The following is a 22668-nucleotide window of genomic DNA, read 5'->3' as shown; positions in this document are numbered from 1 at the left end:
AGTACTCCAGGTAAATTCTCACCAACCACCTGTAAAGGGACAGTACCACCTTCTTTCTGCTGGTTATGATTCTTCCTGTGCACTTCCCCAGCTTCCTCCTGGCTCTGGCCCCCGCCTTATCACACCGTTTGGCTAAGCTGAGATAATCGGACAGCAGCACCCTGCTCGGTGCACATCAGTCCTTCAACTCCTATCCCGCGCCGCTTCCCTGGTTTTGTGTTCCCGCCACCTGGGTGCGATGCAGGGTGGGTGTGTCAGCCCAGAGCGCGTGTGGCGCCGCGAGCCCCCGCTCGTCTCCCCACCCGCACCGGGGTTGCTATGGAAACGGAGGGGGAAAGAAAATAACACAAGACTCCCCTGGGTAGCACTCTCCGCTGCAACCTAACCCCAGCGCGAGGCAGAAGCGGAGAAGGTTTTAGTGGGCGCGCGCGCGCGCGTGTGTGTCAGCTCTCCTCGCGTGCCGCTCCGGTGCTGGAAGCCCGCTATCGTTATAACACCCACCCCGCGCTCGGCAAAACGCTTTCCGGGCTGTCCTCCGGCAGCTTCTTCTCACCGCTCTTCGCTTTCAAAAAGGACGAGGAGCGGACACCGGCCATCCCCCCTCCCCGTTCGGACCCGTTCCCAGCTTCCCAAGTTGCCCCGGGCTGTTTTGGTTTGAATGATGCGCCCGGTGTTCCCGCCGCAGCTGTCAGCCGAGCCGCTCCGTAAGCAGCGCCGGGGAAGTTTCGTGCAAGCGGACAAGTTTTGAGCATTATTATTATTATTATTATTATTAATAATAACCTCTGAAAGCGTAGAGCCCTCCTCGCAGCCCGGGCGCCGTGGAGAGGGAGACCTCTCCGAAGCCGGTCGTTTAGGTTTTTTTTTTTTGTTTGGACGCCGGTTCCTTTCGGACGCCGGTGTCCGGAGAGATGGGCGAGCCGGGCGGGCTCCGGGGCGCCGGGCTGGCGCAGCAGCCGCAGGTGAAGAGCGTGCTGGTGTACCGCAACGGGGACCCCTTCTACCGGGGCCGCCGCATGCTCATCCACGAGAGGAAGGTGGGCAACTTCGACGTCTTCCTGCAGGAGGTGACGGGCGGCGTGCACGCTCCCTTCGGCGCCGTCCGTAACCTGTACACGCCGCGGGCCGGCCACCGGGTCACCTCGCTGGAGGACCTGCAGAGCGGCGAGGTGTACGTGGCGGGCGGCGGAGAGAGCTTCAAGAAACTCGAGTGAGTAACCCCCACCCCCCCCCCTCTCCAAAAAAAAAATAAAATATAATCGCTCCCCCTTTAACATTGTTATAATAATAATAATAATTTAGATTTATCTTCCAAAACCGCTGGTGCGGAATCCGGAAGTCGCCCCGGGACTTGACTGGGCGCGTGCCCTGCTCCCTCTACCGCAGCCGCTGGCGGGGTGAAGCGCGTTGGAGGAAGCCTCCGGGTACGCGCAGGGTGCTCCTGCAGTACTTTTGACTAAACTCTCAACAGGTGCAAATAAGAATTTGACTTAACGGTGTAGTTTCTGTGCTGTAAAAGCGAAGCCATGTGAGACTATTGATTCGCCCCCTCCAATCTCCTTTTCGTGAACTTTTTTTTTAAGATATCAGGAAAGATCTTCTGTTTAGCCTCAGAAGGAATATTGTTCAGGGGTAGCAGAGCTTGATTCAGCCTTGATGTCCGGGCATATGGACTAAACTAGTGTGTTTCTCAGGTTGTGTTTATGGAGAAAAATACTTAGTACGTCTAGACCTTTACTCTGTGATGAATCTCCAGCAAAATTATCAGTTAGTGTTGGATTGTGATTTTTTTTTTTTTCACGAGTGAACTATCAGTAGGCTGGCCCTCCTGAGCTGGGTTGGAATTAATGACATAGAGGAGGAAAGTCTCTGTAGCCTTGTGCCATTTCACAGAGCCAACCATTCCCCCAGTGCTTTAAACTTTTGAAATATCCCAAATATAAACTCTGTATTCAGTAATATTTGGACTGATGGAACAAAAACCTGGAATAGGCAGTAAGACTTCTGGGATGTATCCAGGCTTATAGACCAGTCCTGGGTAGTCAGAATGTCTCCTGTTAAAGGAATGTTGTCCCAGATTACTTGAAGTGATAGTGTAAACCCTCCCATAAAATGCTGTAATTTATTTATTTCTGCTGTGACTAAGTGGTACAGCAATTAGGCAAGAGAAAAGTATAAATAAATAACATGCTTTCTTTCAGTTGCATCAACTGTCCCATCTCTGTCCTTTTTTGATAGTTTTGTCTTTGCAACAGTCATCCAAGCCTGCATGATATCCTGCTTGCCATTACTGCTACTCGCTTTAGACTGTGCTGTCTTAAAAAAAAAAAAAAAGAAATTAATGCCTACAACTTATTCAAAATACTGCAGCTCAAATGCTGCAAAATGCAAGTAAATTAAAAAAGATTTGTCCTATCTTAAAATCATTGCACTAGCTTCTGCTATTCCATTGAACTATGTTCAGAATTTTGGTACTAGCCTCTAAGACCCTCAAAGGATGTATATTGCATTACCTTAGCGACTGCCTCACCCCATATATACCTTCCCGCTTTCTGTGCTCATTACTACAATCTACCTACTCATGCTGACACCCAAATACCTGCTTCTCACAACTACCAGAAAGAAAGCTTTGTCAGGATTGCCCTGTGGAACGCCCTACCACTGGACATCAGACTAGCAAGTAATCTGCTCGTCTTAAAACTACTAAAAACCTGGTTGTTCAGGGAGACCTTTGGTCCTGACACCATACCAGAGCCCACCTTGCAAGAAAGACCCCTGGGCCCAAGAAGATTATCTGATATTTAGCAAATCTGCCCGCAGACGCTTTAAATATCGGATCATGGTGAGCAATCTTCTATACTTCTACATATGCTTATCACGATACTACCTTAGGCCCCTAGAACAGGGGTTTTCAGCCCAGTCCTCAGGATACACCTAGCCACTCAGGTTTAAGGATTTCCACAATGAATATGCATGAGTTAGATTTACATGCATTGCCTCCATTGGATGCAAATAATATATTTCTTTAGATGACAGTCTAATATGTAGGTAAATTACTCCTAGTTACTTTAAACACTGGAACCCTTTTCCCCCTCTGCCTATGCTGTTACCTGTGGTGTGTTAATTCATCTGTTAATCAATTGTGTATCCTAAATGTTTACGATTGAACAAGATGTTAATTACCATGTCTTATGTACTTCTATATAGATCCTAACTTGTAACACACTTTGAGATCTGCTAATTGTAGATATTTGAAATAAATAAATAGCCAGGGCTGGATTTAATAAGGCAGTGCCCATAGGCAAGGGGGCTCTCCCTTAGATATATTTTTTAGAGTGCAGGGGGATGATGTCCCCCCCCCCCTTCCACCAGATCATCGCAGGTGAGGGGAACAAGGAGTTGGACTTGCATCTCCCCTGCCCAGAGCCTTCCCTCACCTCAGATGTGGTGGTGTCAGTTGCAGCAGCTCCTTGAAAAAAATTCAGCATGAGGTCTGAATGCCCTCATGTGCTGAGAGACCCAGCGGTGCCATCTCCCGCACAAATTACTTGTTACTGGTGAAACCTGTGCAAGGGGCAGGGCACCACTAGTCCTGTTAACATGTGAGAGCGCCCAGGACCTGCACTAAATTTTTTTTTTTTTCAAGGAGCTGCTGCTACAAGCGGAGCAGTCCTGGACAGAGGCAAGGCTGTGGCAGTGCTTTAGCACTTATGAAAATTTGGGGCTGGAGGCAGTTGCTTATACCTACATTTGGGCCTGCTTTGATGATCTTCAAACACTGATAAGTTTGCATTCAGCATTGCTAGTGACAAGCATGGGCAGTGTGATGCTGTACCATTCAGTATTGAAAGTAGTTCTTCTTTAACTTGCACATACCTCCTAGTTAGCAGATATACCCTTCAGAGTGTAATTGGTAAATAAATGTGCTGCCAGAAGTGTGCATACATTGATTCAGAGGAAGACAACGCTCCAGTCTGAATGCGTGGATGAGATGATGGTGTAGAGTCAGGGCTTTAGATTTATTAGGAACTCGGGAATATCCTGAGGAAGGGGGAGCCTGTTTTGAAAGGATGGGATCCATCTTCACCAGGATGGAACCAGGCTGCTGGCGCTAACCTTTAAAAAGGAAAGAGCATTTTTTAAACTCATTATGTGTGGTGAAAGAGTAAATCACTTAGAGCTTTGGCAGTTAAGTGATTAAATATATTCAATTAAGTAAATAAAATAAATAAACTAGAACATGGGTGGAAGTAGACAGTCTCTCAGCAGTGCATGTTTTGGTGGGTGGTATCTTCTAACAAAACAGGTAAGTTAGAGCACCCTGATAAAGAGGTTCCGATAAAGGCAAGAATAGCCAATGTAACATTTTGTCAGTTATGGGACTTCCCCGTGACCAGCCGCACTCATCCTCAGGACACCATCTGCTTCCAATGTGGCATGGATGCTGCTGACAGACGCTGCCCATGGCCTGCCTTAGGGCCACTTCTTAAGGGCTTCGCATCAGGAAAGCCCAGCTCCGGCACTCCCTGATGAATTCACATGATTGGATATTTAAACCTAGTCACGACTCCAGCAACTTGCCTCAGCTAGCAGTGCATGTTGTTTCCTATGCCTTTACTCCTCATTGCCTTGCTTGTTGTCCTTCTTGTCTCCTTGCCCATTGTCTTGCTTTGTTGTCTTGCTCTTTGCCCTGCTCCCATAGTCCTGCCTTGTCTGCCCTACCTCATTTTGGTCTTCCGTGTCTTGTCTCCTCTCCCGCCTTTGTCTGTCTTGGCCTAATTCCTGCCTTAGATCATTGCTTTGGACACTGACAGTTCTCTTCCCTGCTGCCTTTGACCATTGCTTCGGACATTGACCACTCTCTTGCTTGCTGCCTGCCACTGACCCTTGCTCTGGACCGGGTCTGTGCTCTTCTCACTGCCTGCCCTGAACTTGGCCTGGACCAGATGATTCTCTGTTTGCCATCTGCCCTGACCTTAGCCCGGCCCCAGACTCTCTTTGTCCTTGCCCTGTGGGACCATTGCCTAAGTCCTGCTGGCTCCTGGAACCCATGGGCTCAGCCTGCGGGAATTGGGCTGGTATAGGTGAAGCCCCAGTTCTGTCCCAGCCCAGGGCATGTCTGCCAGCTGTCACTGGGGGCTTAGCAGGTTCATCTGCAGGCTGTGCCAATCACGCCTCAGAACAAGTGTACAATTCGCTTACATCCAAATTATCCCTGTCAACTGCAGGGAAGATTGTATATACAAAAACAAAACACTCCTTGAAATGTTTTTATGCAAATGCAGGAAGTCTAAAAAGTAAAATGGGAGAGTTACAATGTAAAGTACTGAATAAAGAGTTAGACCTAATTGGCACTTCAGAGAGATGGTGGAAGGAGGATAACCAATATTGCAATGATAGAATGGATCAAATAGGTGTGTATGGGTGTCATTATGTAAGATAAATAGGATAACTATCCTGCAGGAGACTAAATGAGCTGTAGAATCTGTATGGATAGAAATTCCATATGTGATTGGGAGGCATATAGTGTGAGGGTATGCTCCTGTCTGCCTGGCCAGAAAGAACAGACAAATGATGAAATGCTAACAAAAATTAGGAAAATCAACACATTTTTGCAGCAAGATAAAAATGGGAGATTTCAATTACCTCAATATTGACTGGGTAAACGTCATGGGATATGCTAGGGAAGTAAAGTTTCTAGATAAGGGATTCCCAACCTTTCAGGAAACACAGACCCCTTTTTAAATTCAAAAGTTTCATGGACCCCCCCCCCGCCCCACACACTTCTTTTAATTTTTGCATGTCATAATGATATGCACGCCAGAAACATTTATAATGTATAAACCTTTGATCTTAACTGAATATGGAGTGACGGGAATTTCCAAAGTTATTCAAAAATTGCTCTCATAATAGAAGGTTGAGACTATTGCACCACAACTTGGCTTGCAAACTGGTAAAAAGACAGTAAACAGAGATTAGGAGTAAATGGTCAGTTTTCTTAGTGGAAGAAATTAAATAGTGGTGTGCCCAGGGAGATATATACTGGGACTGTTACTTTTTTTAATATTTAAACATGATTTGGAAAAGGAAACACTGAGTGAGGTGATCAGATTTGCAGATGACACAAAATTATTCCTAGTTGTTCAGTCGCAAGTGGATTGTGAGAAATTGCAGGAGGACCTTGTTAGGCTGGCAGACAGACCTGGTTTTAGATATAGGCAACTGCCTCTGGTGCCGAATTTTGACAGTCACCAGAGCATTGCTGCTGCTGCTTCGCTGTTTCAGGGCCTGCCTCCCAGCCGCTTATCTAAAGCAGTGTTGTCCTGATCCTGCATGATGGCGGCGGCAGCAGCAGCAGCCTAACAGAAATTCAGTACAGGACCAGCAAAAGGAAGCCCGTTTGGGAAGAGAGGGCAGGATCTTGAGCATGCCCACGAGCTGCAGGCCCTGTTTTTTTTAGGTTGCTGATGCCGCCATCGTGGAGGATCAACCCAACACTGCTTTTGGTAAGCAGCTGGGAGGCAGGTAAATTTCAGTGCAAAAAATTGCAGAGTCACGCATTTGGGATGCAGAAATCCAAAGGAGCAGCATGTGATGGGTGGGTGAAATATTGTTGTCCACCAAGCAGGAAAGACTTCTGGATGTTCACATATCATGATCTCAGGCTAGTGAAATAGGGCAGTGACTAGAGCCAAAGAAATGCTAGGGTTAATAGGGAGAGGTATCACAAATAGAAAAAAGGAGCTGCTTATGCTGCTATACAGATTAGAAACATGACGGCAGAGTAAGAACATATGCCCCATCTAGTCTACACAGCTGTCCAATTTATGAAGCCCTTACATTTCCAGTCACTCCCTCAGAGATCTCCTGGCTTTCTCCCATGTTTTCTTGAATTCAGAAACTGTTTTTGTCTCCACCACCTCCACAAGGAGGCTATTCCATGCATCCACTACCTTCTCTCTAAATAAATATTTCCTAGGATTACTCCTGAGTCTACCTCCTTTCGCCCTCATCCCATTCTACAGCCTCCTTTCTGTTGAAAGAGGCTAGGCTCCTGTGCATGAAAACCTTGAGATATTTAAATGTCTCTATCATATCTCCCTTATCTTGCCTTTCCTCTAGGGTATACATGTTTAGATCTTTAAGTCTATCCTTAGCCGATGTAGTCATGGCCTTTCTCTAAGCTCTGATTCTGTTTGAAGATGTTTCTGTTCTTCCATTCTGTAGAAGATATCAAAAATTCTGGATTACAGAAGTCTTTTTTTATTAGGGAAAAAGCTATATTTTATTGGAGAGTCAAACATACTTATATTTTTACATACTAGAGGAATGCAATGTTTACTTTGGCTATTATGGTGAAACTCTGAGCTAAAGAGTTCACATACCTAAGCTTAAAGCAGAATATCTCCATTTCTGGTTCCCTTATTTGGTCTTTTTATCTTCTAGAGTGAGAAGCCAAGTACTGAATGATTTTGTTTGACTGTATTTCTTCTTTCTATAATTTATTCTCTTTTTAAGATCTTTTTTGTTCTAACTTTAGTTTGCTTTATGGGAGGGGGGTTGGGCAAGGGATAAAGGCTTATGTTTTTGAGGGGGATTTTTTTGCACCTTTGCTTTGCATTTTCATTTTTACTGTAACTTATATGGGACATGAGGTGTACAGATCCCATTGCTTCATTAATTTGTTCTTGTATTATTTGTGAAAATTAATAAACATAATTGACAATGACTATCCCTATATATTCTTTAGAATAGAGACCTCTGATCATTTTTAGTAACCCTCTTGACAGACTCCATCCTGTTTATATCCTTTTGAAGGTGCAGTCTCCAGAATTGTACACAGTATTCCAAATGAGGTCTCACCAGGGACCTACAGGGCAACATTATTTCCCTTTTTCTGTTACTGAAACTTCATCTGGAGTATGGTGTCCAGTTTTATGGACTGTACCTCGGCAAGAATACAGAGGAGAGGTAATAATAATAGCCCCCCAAGCCCCTCTCAAGCCTGGGATTTCCTGGGGTATTTTGGTGGAAGGCTCTCAAAAGATTACGATCCAGAATGTTGGAAGCCGGCTCCCAGTAATTCTCTTCTGGGCTGTAGTTTTTCCACGAAAGGAGGTATTCAATCCTCTTGCCCCTAAGGCGGGAGTCCAACATTTCCTTGACTTCGTACACCACTTCCCCATCAATGGGGTCATCCTGTGGTTCAAGTGGTGCCCTGGAGGGCCATGAAAGCACCACTGGTTTGAGGAGTGATACACGGAAGATATTGTGGATCTTTTAATGTCTCTAGTAATTTTAGTTACTAGGTGATGGGTCTCAGCTGCTAGAGTACAGGGAAAGGTCTGATGTAGTGCGGAGCCTGGTGCATGGGAAGGAGTTGCAAGCGTAAATGTCAAGTGCTTAGCCAGACCTTTTTTTCCAATTCTGAACCTAGGAGCTGGTCTCCTATGGGCAACTGCCATCTTCTTTGCTTGATCAGCGGCTCTCTCAGTCAGGCGATCGGTCTGTTCCCATAATTAATGCATTTCGTGGGTGGAGAATTGAGCCACTGGTGAAGACACTGTCACAAGTAGTGGTAGGGGAGGCAGTGGTTGCTTCCCATAAACCAGCTGAAATGGAGAAGATCCAGTAGCTGTGTTGATATGGGTATAGTGAGAAAACTCAGCTCATGGTAGACAGGTGGCCCAGTTATTCTGGCACTCATTAACATATGAGCGGAGAAAGGATTTTAGGGTGTGATGGCTCTGTTCCGCTTGTCTGTTCCCTTGAGGGTGATAGGCTGTAGTGTAATGTCAAATTTTCTGCAGAGGGAGTGTCAATAGCGCACAGTAAACTGGACTCCTCTGTCGACAATATGTGCTTTGGTATACCATGCAGATGAAAGTTGTGAAGAGGCACACCAGTTCTGGTGCAGATGGAAGGCCTGGTAGGGGAGCAAAGGGTGCCATCTTAGAGAATCGGTCTACTACCGACCAAATTAAAGTGGTACTATTTGAGAGTGGGAGATCCACAATAAAGTCTGTGGACAGGTGGGTTCAGGGTCCCTGGGGGTTGGAAATGGCTGTAACAACCCTCAGGATTGGCCATGCAATGCTTTTTGCATTGCATAGGAAGGGCACGAGTCAACGTAGGTCTTGACATCTTGCATCATCTTAGGCCACCAGTAGTGTCAGTCAAGCAATTCAAGGGTTCATGTCCACCCAGATGACCTGCAACATGTGAGTTATGGACCCATTTTAACACTTTCTCATGGAGTCTGAAGGGTATGACAGTCTTCCCTGGAGGGGCGGTTACCGTAGTGGCCAAAAGTATCCTGGTGGGCTTGATGATGTGTTTGAGAGGTTCTGGAACATCCTCCATCTGAAAGGGCATTGGCCCATAGGTTTTTGAGTTCTGCTTGGTATTTTATTTCAAAGTTGAAGCAAGCAAAGAATAAGGACTGTCAGGCTTGATTTGCATTAAGCTGCTGAGCTTAGTGTAAATGTTCAAGATTCTTGTGGTCTGTATAGATTGTAATTTGGTGTTGTTTCCTCAAGTAGGTGTCGTTATTCTTCGATGGCTAGTTTAACAGCCAGAAGTTCTCAGTCTCGAATACTAATTATGTTTAGCTGTAGAGAACCTTTTAGAAAAGAAGGAACATGGCCGAATGACTCCTTCTGGAGAGTGTTGGCTAAGCGAGGAGGTATCGACTTCCAGGACAAAGGGCCATGTAGATCTGGATGCTGTAGAAATGGTTCATCTGTGAAGATGTTCTTTAACTTCCAGAATGCCTCCAGAGTTTCAAGAGGCCAGTCTTTTAGCATTGGCACCCTTGTGGGTAAGAGCAGTGAGTAGTGCTACCATGGATGAGTAGTTTGGGATATATTGACAATAATAATTCACAAATCCCAAGAATCTTTGTAGAACTTGGAGCCCCTTGGGACGGGGCCAATCCCGGATGGCTTTTACTTTGGCAGGATCCACCCAGAAACCATCATGAGACATTTTTCCAACTTGGCGTAGAGGTTGTTTTCTCGCAGACATTGGAGTACAATACAGACATTTCGGTGGTGGGAGTTCAGTGTTTGAGAGAACATTAAGATGTCATCTAAATATATGACCACACAAGAGTAGAGAATGTCACTAAAATCTCATTGACCATTTTCTGGAAAACTGTGGGGGCGTTGCAGAGTCCAAATGGCATTACTAAATATTCATAGTGTCCCTCACGAATGTTATATGCCTTCTTCTGCTCGTCACCAGCCTTGATATGTATAAAGTTATTTGCTCCCCTGAGGACCAGCTTGATGATTATCATAGCTCTTTTCAGACTATTAAAAAGTTCAGTTATTAGAGGTATTGGGTACCGGTCCTTCTTGGTGGTGGCGTTCAGGCAACGATTGATGATGCTTAAGAGAGCCGTTTTCTTTTGCCTCAAAGAAGAACCCAGTGCCTGCCAGAGAGTAAGATGGTCAAATAAATCCACATTCCAGATTTTCCCAAATGTAATTGGACATAGCCTAAGTCTCAGGAAGAGACAATGGGTAGATTCGTCCATGTGGAGGTTTGCTCCCTGGAAGGAGTTCAATTCCACAATCATAAAAGTGGTATGGTGATAACATTTCAGCCTTCTTTGAAAAGACGTCTTGGAAATCCGCATACTGTGGAGGGAGCCCAGGGCAGGTCATAGTGTGAGGAGGTTCAGTTTGTTCCAGGCATGAGTCTGAGCAGTCGTGGCCCCATTGGGCAAGTTGCAGGGTAGGCCAGTCGAACTGTGGTTGATGCCGCTGAAGCTAGGGTACCCTCAAAATAACAGGATGGATGGTCCTGGAGATTACGTGCAGGTTGAGCTTTTCCAGATGTACTTGGCCAGTGAATAAGATCATGGGTGCCGTTGTTAGAATGACTTGACCTGGAAGCGGGTCTCCATAAATGGAAGAGATCACCAATGAAGAGGTCATACTGACTGTGGGAATCAAAAGTTGCTCGGTGGGTTTTTTCAGGATGAAATTCCCCCCATAGCCAGAGTTCACAAAGGCTTGAGTGGAGAAGCAGATGGAACCCAGCTACAGGTTCTGGTAGTCAGGGAACTGGAACGGTAAGGCCTAGGGTCATCTCCCCATAAGACCCTAGGCATGGAGGTTTCCTGACCTCAGTGGACATTGGGCCAGCAAGTTTCCCTGGCCAGCACAATATAGGTAAAAGTCCTGCTGCCTGCGGTGAAGCCTCTCCTCTGGGGCCAAGCGACACTGTCCCGGCTGCATAGGTTCTCCCAAAGTAGGTGAGATGAAAGGAGGAGCGGTTGGGAGCAAAAGAGGATTCTGGAACCTCTGTGCCAAGGCAACGCACCTTCTCACAAGCTCTTTGTTGTAGCCGGCGATCTATCTTCCTAGTCACTTCCTAGTCACGGCGATCTATCTTCCTAGTCTGTCTTCCTAGTCACTTCCTTCAATGAGGTGGGAAGGTCTCAGGCAGCAGGATCGTCCTTGATTTTGGGCAAGATACCTTCAAGGAATATGGTGGTCAGACTATCTTCTCGCCAATTTAATTCAGTCACAGGGTCTGACATTCTATGGCAAACTCCGCCAGAGTTCTAGAGCCTTGATGTAGATGGAGAATGTCAGATGTCATTGTTACTGCATGGCCGGGCTTCTCAGAGACAACCCTGAATTGTTCCATAAATTGTTGCAGGTTGAGCAATAGCAGATTTCCCCTCTCCTAGAGGGGAGATACCCAAGCCAGGGCAGAGCTGTCCAGCAATGACAATATGTAAGTGTGTTTTGCCTGGTCATTTGGGAATAGTAGTGCCTGCATTTGGAAGTGCATGTGACTGATTTAAAAATCCCCGACAACGCTTGGGGTCCCGGTGTACTGGGGTGGAGTTGGTACCTGTGGAATCAACCAGTGAATAGTTTCAAGAGGAGGTGGTGCTCTGGAAGACAGGGACAGCACCACAATACTGGTCAGAGTACTTGTCAGAGTATTCCATAGAAATAGCCAGGAGCTCCAAGGTTTGTTGCTGTTCATGTAGCCTAGGTGCAAGGCTTGGAATGGCTTGCAAGGAGGATAAGCCCGCCAGGTCCGTGGCCTCAGCAACCTGTTGCATTCGTGAAGCCTTAGGCTGAGGCAGGATTGGAGCAACCTGAAGGGAGGAGCCAGATGGTGCAGAGACCTAGCTGGAACTTCGCCTATAAGAGCCCTTGTTCCCCTCGGGTTGAGTCTTTTGGGTGTGGGGATTGGCAGGTCTTAGGTGTGGTCTCTGCTTTGAGTAGGAGAGAAGGTCCTAGGATGGCAGGGTCATAGGTGGGTGGTGATTAGATGTTCGAGAACTAGTCAGAGTTCGGTGGCAGGCAGCATTCAAGCATGTCAAGAAGCAGGTGGAGGTTGGTAGAAGGCAGCAGTCAAGGCAAGGTCCGAGGTCAGGCTGAGATCAATTCAGGTATCTGTCCGAAGGGAAGAAGGGACAGATAGGCAGGGAGGTCAGACGAGGAGATGCACAGGAGGCAAGGAACACTGAAGACAGGACTGAACTGAAAACAATACAAGAGCTGGAGACAAGACGCTGAAGATAAACACTGAAGACAAGGCTGGGCTAAAGACAGATGCTGTAGCAACATGCTGTACACAAGGTTGCGCCAATCCCGCCTCAGCCTAAGGCTTCACGAATGCAACTTGATGCTGAAGCACTGGATTGGTGCCCACAAAGCCCTTATGTAGGCCTGAGCGGATGATGTCATCAGGGAGGGCCTCCAGCCTTTTTCCAGCATGGACCCTTTACGTAATGCGGTGTTGGGCACGTGCTAGCCTTGCAGATGGCTGCATCCTGCTGCATGGCCTGTTGGCAGTATCCTGCCATGTTAGAGCATGGCAGCCCGCCAAGTGGGTGCCAGGAGAGAGCGCGTCAAGCAGGCCTTGCAGGGGAGGTGAGTGCAGTCCACAGGCTAATCCTATGGACTCCCAAAAGTAACAAGTTCCTGGAGAAGAACTCCATAGACTGCTATTAGTCATGTTGATTTGAGTAATAGCCTCTGCTTATTACCGGCATCAGTAGCAAGGGATCTGTTTAACGTTTGGGTGCTTGCCAGGTACTTGTAACCTGGATTGTCCACCATTAGAAATGGGATGCTGGGCTTGATAGACCCCTTGGTTTGACCTAGTAAGACAACTTCTTATGTTCTTAAGTGTGGGGGATACAGAGAATGGCCTCCTAGAATAGGCAGTGGTTCAGAAACAATGACAGAGTTGAAGAAAGCATGGGATAAGCATATAGGATCCCTAGTAGTGAAGATATGATGTAAAAGCTAGTGATCAATTGGGGTCTATGACATTGCATCAGGAAATAAATTAGGCAACTAGTTGGGCCCAGTGGTCCTCATCTACCATAATATATCTTATGTTTATATGTGTAACTTCATCTCAGGTGAATGGAGTCTCAGGGCTCACAGTCAATATCAGGACTGGGTCTCAGCTAGTGTCTCTTTCTTTCTTCACCCCAAATCATATGCCCTTCATGGGTGGGAAGAATAAACCTCCAAGGGATTTGAGTGTTATGTTTTCCTTACCTTATAATTGCAAATAAACATGGACAATGTGATGTTATTCTAACATGAGTTTTACTGAGGTATTTATTATTTGACTTATATTCTGCTTTTTGGTACTTCAAAGCAGATAATATTCAGGTATTTCTCTGTCCCCAGAGGGCTCCAATCTGAGTTTGATTCTGAGGCAATGGAGAATGAAGTGATTTGCACAAGTTCACAAGGATTAGCTGTGGGATTTGAACCCTGCTTTCCCTGGTTTGTAGTTTGCTGCTCTAACCACTAGGCTACTCCTCTACAGGTACATGATTTATATGGGATAAACTGCAGGTGATACAAGCCTCTCTGATAAAATATTTCTTGCTGCTTAAAGTTGTGAATATATGACCGTTTGATCTATCCCACAAGACCCTTCTATCACTTTGCGTAGTATATAAAGCTTCCTTGGGTAGACTGGAATAGCTTCCCTTTTCCCTCCAGAACGCCTCTGAAAATACCTGTGACTCAATGCTTGATTTTTGTCTCTTCCAAATGTCTCCTTTCCAGACCTTTTTTGGTACCATATTGGAATTGCCAGAAGCTGTGTTGCTTTTTCCAGGGTGGACCAATGTAGTAGCTCTTATTCATCCTCTCTCTTCCCAGGTTCTGGAACCAGTTGGTATCCACTCCTTTAATATTAATTTAATGTTTTTAATATTCCTGTTTTAACTAATAATGATTTTATGTTGGATATTTAATTCTGTTCTATGTTTTTTTGATGTTTTTTACGATTTATGTTTTATCTGATGTCTTGTTTTATATTTATCAAATTATGAATGTAATATGTAAACTGTTTGGAAATGTTGACAAGCAGTATACAAATCTGGATTGGCAAATAACATGCTTGGACTGAAAGATCTCAAATGACTCAAAGAGAAAAATATATTTTTCTCTTTGGGGTAGGAAGGATAGATAAAAACTTTCCTCCAAAGCAAAAATCACTCAAAGGATAAAACACTCAAAAATCAGTGAGTAAGAAACTTTACAATCATAGACTGTGATTTGAAACATCGCTGTACTTTCTAAGACTTCTCAGTCAAGGCTTTGGACCTATATTATAAAAATTAAAGGGCCTGAAAGAAAAAGCTCTTACTCCTGCAGAAGCAAACTAAAATCCATACAGATGTTAAGGGCCACTTGCATATGTGCAAGCAAAAATAAACCTTTGCAGCAGCCTTCAATAATGGTTCTGTGGCAAAGATGGTAATAGTCCTCTACACTGTTTTGACCTAATTACTAGGCCATATTCCTTAGTAGGCATCCTAGTAGGGTCCTACATATGTACATATCCAATTGCAGTATTACATGATTTTATTCATTTTTCAAGTATCTGTGTACAATGACAGTTTTGTAGACATCTGAGCTCTTTTGAGGCCAGTATGCTGTAACTGGTAGTTGGAGTTGCAGCAAGCTTGTATGGTGCATAGCAGGAGATAATTAGGTTCCTTAGTAAGAATGTGAGGAATGACAGAGTTCGTAAAGAATGGAGTGAATTTTTTGCTTTCCTCCAGTACAGGATGCTAGTAGAGCAAATTAGGAAATGTGCACATAATAGAAAAACAGAAAATATCTTTGAAGTGCCTGAAAAGTGGAATATAAAAATAAATACATAAATAAAACAAAAAGTAGGCCAGGAACTCAAGCACTCCATGCAGAACTACGAAATTACCCTGTTTCAGGTGGAAGACTTTTTGGTCTGTCCTGGTTTTGAACTTACATCCCAAAGCATGATGATATTTGTAGTTCCCGATTCTACCCACTGAATTTAGGGCTGCATGTCCCTTAATGTATCATGGTGGGGTTGTCAGAAATCCAGGACTGTCCTAAAATCGTTTTGCCTGGAACTGGATAACATGGCAGCTCTGTCACTGTGAAACTGACTTCTGCTACAGAAGGGGAGATTAAATGTGCAATGAGACTTATTGCTTAGCGTGGATAAATATTTCTAAGCAAGTGTAGGGTTGCCAAATGGCTCCAGATTTTCAGGACAGTTGATCCAATCCTGGTTTTACCCCATTGCATGCTGGTATTTATTCTGCTTTCCGTATTCCATTCTCTAAGGAAAGCAACACTAAAAATACCTGCATGCAGTTGAGTAAAACCAGGACTGGATCAACCTGCCCTGAATATCTAGAGCCAGTTGGCAACCCTAAGTATATTTAATCTGCCTGCCCTCAGTGGCATTACTCCATGCTCACCACATCCTCATGGGTCCTAGAAAGAACTATAGATCTGATGTATTAAGCCTTGATGCCAATGCCAAATGCAGTAGTGGTGTTGTATAATGTGTTAAGACATTAACAAAATTGATGATGCATTAGTTTAAAAAAAATGCAAATAAAGTGTCAGCTTGCTGTGCCCTTTCCTTGGAATCTTCCAGAGAAAGCAAGATGAGCTGGTGACGAAGGGGTAAAAGGGTGGATTTGATTAAATAGTCAGAGAGTGAATTTTACCCATTCAAAAGCAGCCCAGGGAAGATGATTAGTGCCCAAATAAATACCACCAGGAAAAAAAGCGGTGCAAATTGCCACACATTTTACAATTTGCAAGGAAGGCATGTAATAGCTGGGAGAATGCCTGTTGATTGATAGAGAAATGAGAGGCTGTAAAATACAGTACAACTATTTAAATTACTGAAATTTCTGAACACATTTTCTATTATTTGTAGACAGACTAGAACATTTATTGTACACTGACAAGTAAGTGAAAGCAAAGATTGATTACATATCTGAATAGGAAACCAGTTGCACCTGAAAGATTTACCAGGTGCCCAGGGGTTGGGAGGAAACAATTTATGCAATGATTAGAAGCAATTGTATTGGCTAATGTTGTTACATTAGCGACTTGTTAAAACAGGCCTCATTTATATATGACAAGCCGTTAGGCCCGTTCAAACGGGCGAGATTCCGTCAGTCAGACTGGCACGTCTGTCAGAGCCACTCTCTTCTCCAGAACAGTCTTACCCTTCCCACTTACTCACTCATATCCTCTTCCCTTTTCCGTCCATGCCCTCTCATCTTCCCTTTCCTTCCTCTCTCACCTCATCCACAACCCCTTCCCTCTCCCTCAGCCCTCCTCCCTCCCTCTTTTTCACTTCTACAGGGGCCGGCTGTTGTCCCTTTGCATCACGGTTAAAATGGGCGAGATTTAGCTCTGCTCTGGCCATCCCTAAACCCCCTTCCCCGGCGGCAGAGGGACGGACTCAGGCCGTTTCTCAGAGCGGCGGCTCATCTGCCGTTTCCTCCTCCCCTCTGTGACACCCTGGTCCGATCTCCCATCCTTGCGCGTAACATCAGCACATCTGTCAGAGCTCTGTTCTGCGCATGTGCAGTAGAGCTGCTCTCTACTGCGCATTTGCGGGCTGTCGGTCAGAGCCCATTTATACTGTAGATTGAAGTGAAACACATTTTGAAATATGTATAGTAATGTAAACGCTTATAAATTTTAAAGTTAGTAGATATTTGCGCACAATAGTGCCTTTCTTTTTTTAAAGAATAGGGGACTTCAAAAATAAACCTTTCTTCAAAAGATCTTCCTTTTCATTTGACTTTAATTTTGAAGATAAGGAAATATGACAGCATTGTGCTATGCAAAATAAACAAATTGCAAAGATATACATGTATATATTCTTATAGTAAGCCATAAGCCCTGCACTACTCAGGAATGCTCAATATTGAAATAAAATAGGTAAAGAAAAAATGCTTGCATGTTACTGGAAAAAACAAAACCACTTTAGATAGCCACTGTGCTTGAATATACTTTCTTCATTTAATTTAGCATCTGATGTTCATTGCACTGCAGCTAAATGTTTCATGTTATCCCAGTGCTAGACTGTATTTGCCTGCTTTTTTAACACCTGTCTATTACATCATGCCTACTATAATCATGTTCCCATCAACCTCACTGTAGTATACCATGATAATGTAGTGTTTCTTTTCTGTGCCTTTGTGAACCAAAATCTATGAGAAATAATACAATATTTTTGATAATTTCAATATGTAAGTATGTTTAAATTGATATTTGTCTCATATATGTTGAAAATATGGAACCAGCTGCACTAAGCACTTTAGTATATGTGCGTATATTTATTTATTTAATTAATATCATCTCTATTTTGCTGATGCATGACAAGATCTCAGCGGAGTATAACAAAAGGAGTCCAAACATCAATTAATCATAAAATAACATAATTCATATGTAATAAAAAACAAAACATGTAAACATAATATGAAATAATCATAGGAATAATAAAAGCATTAAACACATGCAATAAAATATAACAGCATTGAACACATGAAAAACAAGAATATAACAAAAAGAAACACATCATGAAAGGCTTGGGTAAAAACTAGTCTCACCCTTTGGTTTTTGGTCAGGTGTAGTAGCACTTATGAAGAGATGAGGAGTAGCCAGTTCCCATGGACCCCAAGCTGCTTGGGTTTTCAGGATATCTCTAATGAAATGCTCTTGAGACAGATTTATAGCAATGTGCATGTTAATCTGTTTCATGAAAACCCAAGCAGATTGGGGTCCACTGGGACTGGAAGTTGCCTGTCTCTGGATGTGATTATGAAGTTGATGGTGGGGCTTGTAATGCTGTGTTTTGTTCTTTACTTGTACAGAAACTGAGGCTTTCACTTTCTAGATCTGCTGAGCTGAGATGTTTTATAGCCATTAAAATTTAGTTTATATTAATGGAAATATATTTGCTTTATTGCTCACATAAGTGTCAGAACATCTGTACTAGCTGTTACAGTGAAATCATCCTAGTTAGAATGTAACATGTTGAATTTCCTTATCTGTGCCAATCATTTTAACTTCTGTTCTTTTTTGTCTAGCTACATGCAGATTGGAGAGAATAAGAAAAAGCCCATGGATTCTCAGGTAATACAACTGTTTTTATTGTCTTAACAATAGTGTCATCTTTTTGACTATGATAGTAGGGATGCCTTTTTTGAACCTCAGCAGTCAAATGATTTTACTTTTTTTTTTTCTCTAGTGTTTTGTTTTGCTTATATCTTAATTTTAATTTTGCTGTCCAGATGATTTGTACCCTTTATCTGTTATATACTGGATAATGCCTCCTTATATTGTGTCAGGTGTGAGATTGATTTTTTTATTTTAATGCCTTCCATGCTGGATGGAATTATGTGAAAGAAGTCCATGTTTGTCTGGAGAGAAAACAACTCCCCAAAGAAGGGACGGCACATCAACAAATTGGCTTGCTGGAAGAAAACTTGAATAGCATGAATGAGTTTGATGCCCAGAAACTTTGGATCACTATTTTTGGAGAACAGACCTTCCCAAAAAAAAAAAAATCCCTTTTGCTTTACCATGGGCGGTGGTTAGAAGCTATGTCATGTTGGTGGCTGCTCCTATTCCAAAAGTCACCAGCTCCTCTCCACCTACCTCCACTTAAGCAGGCTGGCCCAGAGAGTGACAGGCAGGCAGTCTGACAGACAGGGAAAAAGATACTGAAGCACAGAGATGGATTTAGGATTTTGGCATCCCCTAGGCACTGTTGGTGCTGTTGCCCCCCCTGTCACACCTGTCTCCACCTGAGGTTGAATAACAGGGAGCAGAAGGTCTCTAAGACACAGTCCCCCTAGCTTTCTGTGACAGCTTGGGGTAGATTCTGTGGGAATTTTTTTTTTTTTTTTTTAATTCTGAAACAAAAACATTGTTATCGTTTATATTATAAAAATACATTAGTTTTACAGTATATGTATTGGTATAATTTATAATTCATTTTATTTTTATTGGTGAAGAAAAGTAATTTCAAGTGTCAGTACAGGGAGGAGACCTCAGAGATGGGGAGGGCAAGGGAGAAAGATCAGGAGTGGGAGGAGGAGGAGGAATGCAAGAAGGAAAGAGGGACCGGGGATGGGAAAGATTACGAAATTGGGATGGGGAGGAAGAGAGATAGAGAGGCAGGTACTTTGATTGAAGAAGAGGAGGAGGGACTAGGAAGAGTTGGCAAGGGGGTTTCAGGATCTAGGGAGAAGGGAGAGGTAGGAAGGGAGCTTTCAGGATTTGGGGATAGAATCCAAGATCAAGGGAGGGAGGATTTGAATTGCAATGAGTGGAAAGAGAGGAGGAAGGTATCTTTTTCCATGCTCTGATTCTGCTCCTTCTTGCATCCCACTCAATATGACACATACACATACATTTGGCACCAATCCCTTCTTTCATACACATAAACACTGCACCCTACCCTTGTTCCCCTCTCTCTCACACAGCCAGGTACAGCCATCCTCCTCTAATCCCCCCCCCAGCCTTTCTTCCCACCCTCTAATTATCTCTACTCTGCCCCTCCTAGTCTCCCCAAAATTATCCCTGTTTGCTCTGTCTGCGGCAGTTGTTCACTCCTCCTCGCCTGTTCCCTGCACACTGCCTGGGAGGCGAGGGGCTGGAGTAGGAAGCAGAGGGCTGTTCTCTGCTGAGTGAGATTCAGCACAGCTGAAAGGTGGCAAATCCTCAGCCAGCCTGCTGCTCCCCAGATCTTTGCTGCCATAGGCATGGGCCTAGTGTGCCTATTGAGAAATCCAGGCCTGCTGAAGCAGCATATGTCTCAAGATGCACAATCTGCCTGTACACTTACACATGCTTCTTCCACCCCTGCTTATCCTCCTACAGACACACAACATTCTAAGCTCCAGAGAGTATGAACTCTCAATCAAGTGTCTTTGTACAATGCTGCATACATCTGGTATTTTCTATACAAATCATGAGAATATACCCCCACCACACACACACACACACCCGTAATCCCACACTTATAAACCCCTCTTAAACACACAGACATCCTCTCTAAACCTTTCCTGCACTTCACACATACAGTGGCGTGCCTAAAGTTTTTGGCACTCTGGGTGGATACTTCCTTTGGCACCCCCTACCAAGGTTCACTTCTCTGTCTCTCCAGTGATCTCCAGTTCCCCTCTCCCTCACACAGGCTCCCTTTCTCTCTTGCTCACACTTTCACACACCCTTGCACATAGGCTCCCTCCGTTTAGCTCTCCCTCACACATACACACCCCTTCACCCAGGCTCCCCCTCTCTCGCACCCCCCAGTCAAACAGGCTGTCTCTCTCTCTCGCTTACACACCCCCCACTCACATAGCCTCCCTCTGTCCTCTCACACAGGCTCCCTCTCTCTTGCACACACACATACACCCTCACATAGACTCCTTTGTCTATTGCACACACCTCTCCCTCCTCACATAGGCTCCGTCTCTCTCTGGCAAATAGACACTCTCACACAGGCTCCTTTTCTCTCTTGCACACTCATATGCCCCTGCACATAGCTTCCCTCTCACACACAAACACGCATCCTCACTCAGGCACACAGGCTCTAAATCATACAGCCACCCTCCTGTGCCTGTCATTCTGTGCAACCTCACACTCACAGGCTGCATTGATGTCAGCTGTTAACTGTTCCTCGGCCATGACCCGCCGGTGCCTCCCTCATCTTCAGCCATGAGTGGGATGGGGTCCGCTCATGGCCCGCCAGGTCTCCTTCCACTTTGGCTGCAAGTGGGATGGGCTCCACTCGCGACCCAAGGGTTTCCTTCGTCTTCAGCTGCAAGCATGATGGGCTCTGCTTGTGGCCCACTGGGGCCTCCTTTGTCTTCAGCTGCGAGCACAATGGGTTCTGCTTGTGGCCCACCGGTGCCTCTCTCTTCTTCTGCTGCAAGCGGGATAGGCTCCTCTTGCGGCCGCCACCCTCCTCCTGGTTGGCAGCCCTCCTGGAGGACACCCGGTATGGGACACACACACACACACACACACACATTCCTCCAGACAACAGGCCGCCCCCCCACACACACACCGCCAGACAACAGGCCGCCGCCCCCCACCCACACACACGCCAGACAACAGGCCGCCGCACCCCCCACACACACACCGGCAGACAACAGGCCGCCCGCCCCCCCACACACACACCGCCAGACAACAGGCCGCCGCCCCCCCACCACACACACCGCCAGACAACAGGCCGCCGCCCCCCCCCACCACACACACCGCCAGACAACTCCGCCCCCCCCACCCACCACACACCGCCAACACCGCCCCCCCCCACACACCCCCATACAACCTCCCCCCCCACACACACACCTCCAACAACACCCCCCCCCACACACACACACACACACTCCAGACAACATTCCCCCCCACCACCACACACCACCCTCCAACACCTCCCCCCACACACACACCCCATACAACATTCCTCCCCACACACACACACATCCCTCCATACAACATTCCTCCCCACACACACACACACACACACCTCCATACAACATTCCCCCACACACACACACACACACACCTCCATACAACATTCCTCCCCACACACACACACACACACACCCACCTCCATACAACATTCCCCCCACACACACACTCACATCCCTCCATACAACATTCCTCCCCACACACACACACACACACACACACACACCTCCATACAACATTCCTCCCCACACACACACACACATCCCTCCATACAACATTCCTCCCCACACACACACACACACACACACACACACCTCCATACAACATTCCTCCCCACACACACACACACACCTCCATACAACATTCCTCCCCACACACACACACACACACACACACACACACACCTCCATACAACATTCCTCCCCACACACACACACACACCTCCATACAACATTCCTCCCCACACACACACACATCCCTCCATACAACATTCCTCCTCACACACACACACACATCCCTCCATACAACATTCCTCCCCCCCCCACACACACCTCCATACAACATTCCTCCCCACACACTCACACACACCTCCATACAACATTCCTCCCCCCCCCCCACACACACACACCTCCATACAACATTCCTCCCCACACACACACATGTTCTATATGTAATATAAGAACCCCACCACCCCTTTCTACAAATCTGTTTTGGAAGCATTCCTGAAGGCATGCCTCTGCATACTTTCCCCATTTGTTCCTAAAAGCTATAGGACAGATTCTCCTTACTTCACATATTCCCAACATAAGATACTCTCTATGGTATATTCCCTGACTATTAATTTCACTTTAATTTTTTCATATGAACATGTTTG

At 45.3% G+C, this 22668-nt stretch overlaps 1 protein-coding gene across 2 annotated transcripts in view; it reads left to right on the top strand.

The window, feature by feature from the left end:
* The first annotated feature begins 253 nt into the window (after positions 1 to 253).
* The window catches only part of DCDC2 (doublecortin domain containing 2), a 445801-nt gene continuing 423386 nt past the window's right edge, over positions 254 to 22668 (top strand). The window contains exons 1-2 of one of the 2 annotated variants that reach the window (XM_029590761.1): positions 254 to 1210; positions 18398 to 18443. In XM_029590761.1, the coding sequence (XP_029446621.1) occupies positions 912 to 1210; positions 18398 to 18443 (345 nt within the window). In that variant the 5' untranslated portion in view covers positions 254 to 911. Of the gene's footprint in view, positions 1211 to 1417; positions 1472 to 18397; positions 18444 to 22668 lie in introns of those variants that run through there. The other variant, XM_029590762.1, reaches the window with a different exon arrangement.

Source organism: Rhinatrema bivittatum, chromosome 2, assembly GCF_901001135.1.
Source record: "Rhinatrema bivittatum chromosome 2, aRhiBiv1.1, whole genome shotgun sequence".
NCBI lineage: Eukaryota > Metazoa > Chordata > Amphibia > Gymnophiona > Rhinatrematidae > Rhinatrema > Rhinatrema bivittatum.
This window is presented reverse-complemented; position numbering and strand designations above follow the sequence as displayed.